The 8,883-nt window shown below is 36.0% G+C and overlaps 1 protein-coding gene across 6 annotated transcripts in view; it reads right to left on the reverse strand.

The window, feature by feature from the left end:
• Positions 1 to 5,410, reverse strand: part of LOC110022489 — a 31,902-nt gene extending 26,492 nt beyond the window's left edge. For all 6 annotated transcript variants that reach the window (XR_002293787.1, XM_020721451.1, XM_020721453.1 and 3 more), the window contains exon 1: positions 5,192 to 5,410. Coding sequence is in view for 5 of the 6 variants with exons in the window: in XM_020721451.1 (XP_020577110.1) it covers positions 5,192 to 5,356 (165 nt within the window). In the remaining variant the exon portion in view is untranslated. The remainder of the gene's footprint in view (positions 1 to 5,191) is intronic.
• Positions 5,411 to 8,883: the final 3,473 nt, after the last annotated feature.

Raw genomic sequence — 8,883 nt, forward strand, 5'->3', positions numbered from 1 at the left:
GAGGAGGCTTAAGAGAGAACTTGAGGCTTTGAGAAGGAGCTCAAGTTCAAGATCATCTTCGTCGTCGTCGATCGTCGTCGACCACCACTGACCTTCGACAATGACCGCCGAACTCCGTGGACCACCACCGTCCGTCATCAGCCACCGCTGACCTCTGTCGACCACCGCCGGACACCGCTCATCCCCGTCAGCGACCTCCGTCGACCACCACCGTCCATCGTCAGCCATCGTGACCTCTGTCGACCATCGCAGACCGTCATTGATTGTCGTCGATTACCGTCGATCACTGCCAACCTCCGTCAACCACCGCTTATAGACGTCATTAGTCGACGTTGTAACGTGGAAAGCTAGTTACTCTTTCTCGCCTGTGGGACAAGAGGCATTTGTAATCATCAACTTATAGTGAATTTTTACAGCTAGGTCAGACCCCGTGGTTTTTCCCCTTTTTACGGGTTTTCCACGTAAAAATTTCTAATGTGATCACAGTTCGATTCATTTTTATCTGAGTGCGTGTTGAATTCTCGTGCAACACTAAGACGATAATCCATTACTCTACCGTCACAAATTTTCTAGCATGCATCATTATGTATATAAATTTTTCACTCAATCTGTGTTTATGTATATTTGTGGAAAATTTAAAGAAGAAATCTCACAGAAGATGACGTGGTTCCCAAGCTCAATAATCCTACTCATTTCACATGAAAGATTCAAGACTATATGGTATGTCTTGGCTAGTCAATTTAATGACCACTGAAGTATGAGAAAATTTCTAGCTCTACAAAACAACTATAGAAATTTGAGAGGCTGCAAGAGAAACTTATTCCAGCACTGAGAATATTGCATAGTTGCTTGAGATTAAAACCAAACTATATGACCATTGTCAAAGAGAACTAAGTGCAACCCAATATTTCAGCACCTTTACAAAGGATTGGTATATGTTTGAGACAAGTATGAAAATGTCCGCATGATGTTGTGAAGTATAAATTCATCATCGAGAAGAAGAGAACTATCAAATTCTTAGTGAAACAAACCAAGAAATGGGATAAAGTGAGAGAGAGGATCATGGGAATAAAGTCTCTTCTATCTACCCGTGAAGCTTTTATTGAAGTTAGAAGAGAATAGAGTAGACATAAGCTTATGATGACTGAAAATGGAAGTTCACCAAGTGATGAAGTTCAACTCTGTACTCCCATAAATCTTCTTATGACTAAAGTTCAAGAGGAAACAGCCCACATGTGACTACTGCAAGAAAATTTGGTACCTCAAAGGCATGTTGAAATCTTTATGGAAAGCATGCAGATTAGAAAGTTGTACATTAAAGAAAAGATCAAAAAATCAAGGCTAATATTGCAACAACATCTGCACCTAACCCATTCACAAAGAAAAAACTTGAAGCACTGAAAAAACTCATAGGGGATAATTCAGATCAACACACCAATCTCATGACACACCAATATAATATATTATTCTCCAATCTTGGCAGCAATGGAAGACTTAAATATTGGATAATATATTCAACAACATCTAATCATATGACTGAAGACATCAATGCTCTACTCAACTATCAACACATTTCTACATCAAAATTTGTCACACTTTCAGATGGATCACACTAAAAAATAATTGGAAAACAAGATGTAGAGCTCTCTAAAAATATCACACTCTCCTCAGTTTTAAATGTTTCATAGTTAGACAGCATGTTAATTTCAATGAGAATGCTAACTAAATTCATTGCAAACTCTTGTGAATTTCATATGGTGAATTTGAGGAAGGTGACTGACAATGTTGAAATATATCAAGAGTTATATCTGTTTAAGAAAAGTGTCTCTCTAAACACACAAGTCGTCCCACCTCCATATTTTTCTCAATTTTCTAAGTTTGTTGAGTCTATATCTGCTGAAAAATAAATCATGTTGTGACATTGTCTCCTGGATCATCCGAATTTCAATTATGTTATAAAGTTGTATCCTCATTGGTTTACTAATAAAAAACACAATACTTATCAATGTGAGATTCATCAATTTGCCAAACACACTAGAAATATTTATCCCATGACTCGCTATAAACTCACATTTTTTTTTATTATCGACAATGATATTTGGGAACCTTCAAAATAAGAACCATAAGTGGAGCTAGATGATTTGTCTTATTCATTAATGATCATACTAGACCACTTGGGTATTTCTAATGAAGGAGAAATCTGAAATAACGCAAATCTTTCAAACCCTCCATGAAATTATCCAAACTCATTTCCAATTTAAAATTCAGATCCTCAAAATTGATAATGCAAAAAAATATTTTAACTCAAAAAATGAAATCATCCACGTTAGTTTATGTATTGATAAGCCATAATAAAATATAATAGCCGAGAGAAAGAGCAGACATCTTCCTGAGATATTCCGCTCAATTATGATTTCCCATCAAGTTCCAGAATACTTTCGAGAAAAAATAATTCTTACTGAATGTCTAACCAAGTACTTAATTTCAAAGTACCAATTCATGTCTTGATGGAGATCTATCCCCACATCAAAGCTTTCTCTTCTAAAGTACCATTTAAAACTTTTTGGTGTGCATCTTTTGTTCACATCAATTCCCCAAGCCATACAAAATTTAACCCCAAATCCATTAAAAGTGTATTTTTATTGGATATGCCCCCAACAAAAAGGGCTATAGGTGCTACTCACTTGTTAACAAAAAATACAACTCCATGGATGCCATAGTTTTTGAAAATGAATCATATTATCTCAAATCCGATGTTCACAGGGAGAATACAAATAAACATCAAATTTAGTATACACTTAATGACATGTACATTGCCCACAGCCTACCTTTCTTCCACCTAGCACTTCTATCCCCCAAACACTACTACATGAAAATATCCAACCAACCCAACCTGAAGTTCATAGCAAAGAACTTCGTGTATACACAAGAAATAAAAAAATCTTAAGCAAGTAGAAGACAACTTACAAAGACTAAAATGTTCAAGTCAAAAACTGAGTCCACACTCCTTTGAAATTTCAGGTAACGAGTCTAGAACTCATGAGTTATCCACTTTCCTCATCCTACTTAAATTGTATGAATGATGAGATTTATAGCATCATTAATGCCTTGCATGATGGTGTTGTTATATGTATATTATATTTTACCCAAATTGTGATAGTATTTAATTTCATACTTCATGTGGTTGGTAAAATATGAATGATGTAGAAAAGCATGTGAACATATTTCCTATCTAATTAAATCACATGTCGAGCTTTATATCATTGAATTACATGTAGAAAAGCATGTTAAACAAGTTATACAAGCCAAAATTTGGATCACCGTGTTGAAGGAAATACATGTTCATGTTGGACTAATTGACCCGTTTAATATTTGAGTCGGGTTTGGGTCGAGTCAATTTCGAGTCAAACCCAAAATTGATTTAGCGCCCTTATTTCTTGAATTAGATTTTATTTGCTAGTATTGCTTGCCTTGCCTGAAGGATAGGAAGGCATATAAGCATTTTTCTATTGCACGTCATTGAAGCACAAAATGTTAGGCTCGAGTCATCTAAGGTTGTTTCTATCTTCATTAGTTTCATGTGTCAATTTTAAAATTTTACCATGCTTTTTCAACAAAAAAAAAACGAATTTCCCATTCAATTCATAAGCCTTTTACATTGCGCATGTTCGATCTTAATGTCATAAATGTTTCATGTATATTTTATGTCTAAATGTTAGGGCTTTTCATGTTTATGTGTTTAATGTAATTTATGTTACGTTTTATATGGTAGATCCATAGGGTTTTTGGTCTAATCTCATGGTAATGTGTCAATGTGATGGTAGTTCATAGAATTATCATGTTCTCTTGTTCCTTTTGCCAAAAAACTGAAAATCATATGCATGTTCTTTATCCAAGCAGAAAAAAAAAAGTAGGATTTAGCTCACTTGCCGTGATGATGACATTATATGCATTTGCTGAAGTAGGATTTTAGCAGTGGTTCAGCATGGCATCAGAGCAATTATCCTATCCCATGATATTGAAGCATGTAGTGACTCTATATATCAAATGAAGTTGTTCCTGTCCCTATTTAAATAATATGGATGATGGGATTGATCACACTAGATTTTAACTCACTTGTCATGATGGTGATGTTATATGCATATTGTTTTTTATTTAGATTGTGATTGTTCTTATTGCATGCCATGTCTCAAATAGCTGACAAACTATAACTGATGTAGGAAAGCAAGCATGCATGTTTCCTATGTTATGTCATTGAAGCACAATATGTCAGGCATTAAATTAATTCAAGTCGATCCTATCCCTACTTTATCCCTACTTAAATAATATGGATGACGGGGATGGTCACATTAGCTTTAACTCAAGTCATGCTAGTAATGTTCTCATGCAATTCCCTTATTTTATTAGTGATTTTTTCTTCTCATTTTTTCTTCATGAAGTTGAGGCACAAGGCACTAATATGGCATTCATCAGACCAAATCTAGGCTTGTACAATACATGGAAGGAATGTCATAAAAAAGTAACTGGATTTTTTTGTGCAGCTTATCCTGCTATTTCAAGCTTTGAAGAGGAAATGGGAGTTCTGTAGGCTTACAGAATGCAATCAATAACTCAGAAGCTTGAATATAAACAGCAACAGGTACACAAGAAAGAAGCATCAAATGAGAAACAATTATAATTTTCGCCTATGTGATGAGATTTATCTTACGTTTGGGTGTATGTAAGTGTAATAAGAAATGTCAGCGTAACATCTCATAACTATCATCGGCTCTAACGTACAATCAGTATTTTGACACAATACATTTTACTGTCATTATATTTATGGATAATTGGTGTGCTTATCATTCATGAACTACTTACGGCGTAAGTCATATCCAACTACATGATTCTTTTCATCGCTTTCTGCCATCGGTACTGTCTCCAAGCTTCGTCCTATATTCCGACCTACTTCAACCTATCCTAGGAATCCGTCTAGATGGTACCAGAAAAGTAAAACCAATAAGATTCTCATGGGCAATAGGACATTAGAGGAACTGAACTGCGATGTAGTGGTTAGAGGCTTTTCCTCCGCGTTCAAGTTTGCATTGCGATTATGCACACACCAGTCCCATAAAAAAGGGGACCTTAATGCATGGAAAAGGAATATCCATGAATTCATTCAAAGAAAGTGAATACGCGGATCAGGGGAAACCTTAGCAATAGCCACATTGAGAGCCTCGAGATCGACACCTGGCGCCGCAGAAGAAGCTCCAATGCGCCCTTTTCTCCATAGTTCCGACCTTCTGAAAGGAGATTCTAGAAAACAAACCCTACTGCTCGGGTAAACGAGAGAAGGGGCGAAGCAAAGCGCCATCATCAACTCTCCCGCCGCTGGGAGGGAGAGCTACAGAGCGCAGTAGAAGATAACGTTCGGCTGGCGCACTCGTGGTGCAGCGGACCATTGATTATCGACAAAATTAGCCGAACCAGATTTGGTCCATGTGATCAGGTTTGGTGAAACTTACCTGAAATTAAATTTTTCAATGCATCGAAAAACTTTTTTATGTTTGTTTTGCTTCAAAATTGAGATAAATTAAGTAGATTTGTGAAAAAAAAAAATCTAAAAACTAATGGCATGTTTGGGGCAGCTGCAGCTTATCCCGCTTATGCTGATAAGCAGTTTATCCTGATAATTTACTGATGAGCGACTGAACCGGATAAGCTGGCTGGTTGTTTGGTTTGTATGTTTGAAAAACAGCTGATTCTGGATAAATGACAATTCTGCCTCTGTTTTGGATAAACTGTTTAATTGTTTATTTTGTGTGTTTTGTAAACTGCTTATTTGTAGTTTTTTTTTTTTTGCAAATGACTATTCTAACACTACGCAATATTTTTGTTTATAACAGAACTGTAACGATTACACATTTGACAGTTGAGAACCAAAAAAACCAATTCATGACAGTACAAAAAAATGTTATACACTCCACTTAAGAGTGAATATCAAGAAAATATTAATTTCTAACATAATAAAAAAAATGAATTTGACAAATATATCAAAAAGATTCTACCAAAGTTTATATAAAAATAAAAACTCAGGATTCAAAGTAAACATAAATAGATGAATAATCTACCATCAGAAGAAGGCAGTAGACCCATAATGAGGAACGCTTGAATCAAATTTTTGTACGTAGAAAAGCATATAAGAAGGGCAATCCAAAAGAACCACTTGGGTCATATGACTTATCATAATCCTCTAAAAATAGAATTTCACAAACCCAAATAAAAGATTTAAACAAAATATAAAGAAAGTGAAAATAACCAAGTTTAGATGTTAGATATAAATACATATAAACTTTGTGGTATGCATGCACATCCTGCTAAAAAATATCAAAGCTAAAAGTAAGCATAAAGAGACGAATAATCTGTCGTCATAAGAAGTCAGAAGAACCTTATAGTAGAGAATCACGGTTGCCAAAAGCCAAAAAAAAACCCTAAATTCATGCAAGTTTATAACATGAATTTAGTGAAGAAGATGAAGAATCCAGAAGACAAAAATGGCGAGGGAGATGTGAGAGAGAGAGGCGAGGGAGACCGAGCGAAAGAGGAGGCGGACAACAGACGCATGTCGAATCTGCGAATCGCGAACGAAGGAGTGCCGAAGAAACAAGAAGCAGAAGCAAGGAGTGCCGATGTAGGAAGAAGCAGAAGCAATGTCGAATCCAGGAAGAAGAATTGCGAACGAAGGAAGAATTTGCGGCACTGGGAGCTTTCTTTATTCCCGAATCGCGACGAAGGAAGAAGGAAGACGTTGCGGGAAGGGGCAGTGGCGTAATTGGGGGCTAAACACGATAAGGAAACGCGGATCGCGGGTCTAGCCCCGCGATCCGCGTATAATGTAAAATAGGAAACACAGGTTTGATAAACACATCTCCAACGTGCGAAACAAACGGTGAGACAGCGTTTTTAAAACGCCGCCGCACTTATAAGCTGCCCAAACAGGAAAAACACAAGGAAATATCAAAATATATTTATAACTTATTTCATAGTACATGTAGGTATGATTTATCGTGACTGAGAGCTCGTTTGAAGGAACTTCGTCATTTTGTTCCCTCTGTGGATCTTATCTTGTCATCTTCGATCTAAAATGAAAAAAAAATGTCATTTCGTTAAAACAAAATCCGAAGACATTGTTTTGTCAAACAAAAGCTTTTCAATATACGGGCATTCACGGCAATGGAACAAACTTCAATGTCTTCATACGAGGCCTTAACTGACTTATAATTTTTTAGGACGTATTATAATAGTAATGATAATTACATTTATTTTATTATAGTAAAACTATAAGAATTTAGATAGTAATCCTGATGAAATCAATGAATATAAGATATAACATGACACAAATCTCATGAAAGTGTAAATTTTAATGCGTAATAATTGTAAAAATAACAAACTAAAAAATTAATAATTGATGCAAATGTTATCCTCTTATCGATGCAATCATACCACTAAAGCCTTTAGATTTTTCTCATTGTACGTGAAAAGTGGAGCACAAAAAGAGAGGAAGTTTTTGATCATCTAAACTATGTTGGATTATCCACACAATCAAAAAAAAAGACAGTTATTTATGGGCATGTGTTTTACAAAATGTGAAAACAAGAAAAAATCATTGATCAACTCCCAATTGAAACAACTTTCACTAGCATTATATGGAGGTGATGGGCACTTGGAGCCGATGGGGTGACCTACTTGTAGTTAGAGGGCAACAATAGCTAAATTTAAACGATAATTTGAGTTTCATAAACAATTTAGAGTTGAAGAATATCTAATCATCATCATATGAATTTGAGGTCCTTTGTAGGCCTGGAGTCAACGACCGCCCTAATATTAGTGGGCAATTGAAGCTTGCATGTGATTTAGACTGAACATGCTAATTTGAGTCAGAGAGCCATAAAAGTTGACATGCAACTTAGAGTTGAGAAGTGGCTTATAGTTTGATGCAAAATAGAGTTACGATTTGTTAACTTTAAAAACAATATCAATGTACATTACATGTTATTTTTAACTTTACTTCAAGCAATCTTCAAGCCGAGTGTGTAACGTTATGTTACCCCGGGAGAAGAAATGATGGAGTTAGGAAGCGAGGAGTCGAGTGAACCAAAAATAAGAAGAGGAAACAAATAGTTAGAAGCTGAAGAGAGGAAGAGGGAATGAAGAGCTGATCGGGGAGGAAGATGAGGCGAGGAATCTGGGAAACAAAAGTTTACTTCGGCCCCTAAAAGAAACGTGAGGAATGCAGAGGGAGATCAGCCTACCTTGGAGCCGAGAGCCGAGCTAAGGAGAGGAGAACAATGCATGAGTAGCCCTAGTCGATGACGAAGAGGTTTGAGGAAGTATCGGCATCGGGGTTGAGTTGTGGAGGGAGGACAATCAGTGCCTTGACGTGATCAGAGGAGTCGAAGAAGAGGAAGTCACAAAGGAGACTTGTGATCCCGTGCGACCGAGGCAAGCAAGAAGAAAGGGAGGGTGCATATAGAAGAATTGACATCAAGAGCAAGCAGAATGTCTTTTGTCGATGTGAGTAATTTTACTTCTAAATTATGGTACTAATATTATATTTCTTCTAAATCACTCGCATTAGTGACGATATTTTGTTACTGCAACTAGAATATGATTATTTTGGCTTATTATTCAATTTTATCATCTAGAATGAATGTGAATAATTTGCATAGTTATACTTATGTAATACACATGCATGCTATAAAGAAAAGAAATTTGATGATATTTGGAATGTAAACAAAATGATTTATAGTATGCTTGTATGACTATGATAAAGCACCCCTTGATGGTTCTAGTGGGGCGACATTAATGTACTTTTGCACGTAAATGAATATATATATATATATA

The sequence above is a fragment of the Phalaenopsis equestris genome, unplaced genomic scaffold, assembly GCF_001263595.1.
Source record: "Phalaenopsis equestris unplaced genomic scaffold, ASM126359v1 Scaffold000192, whole genome shotgun sequence".
Classification (NCBI taxonomy): domain Eukaryota; kingdom Viridiplantae; phylum Streptophyta; class Magnoliopsida; order Asparagales; family Orchidaceae; genus Phalaenopsis; species Phalaenopsis equestris.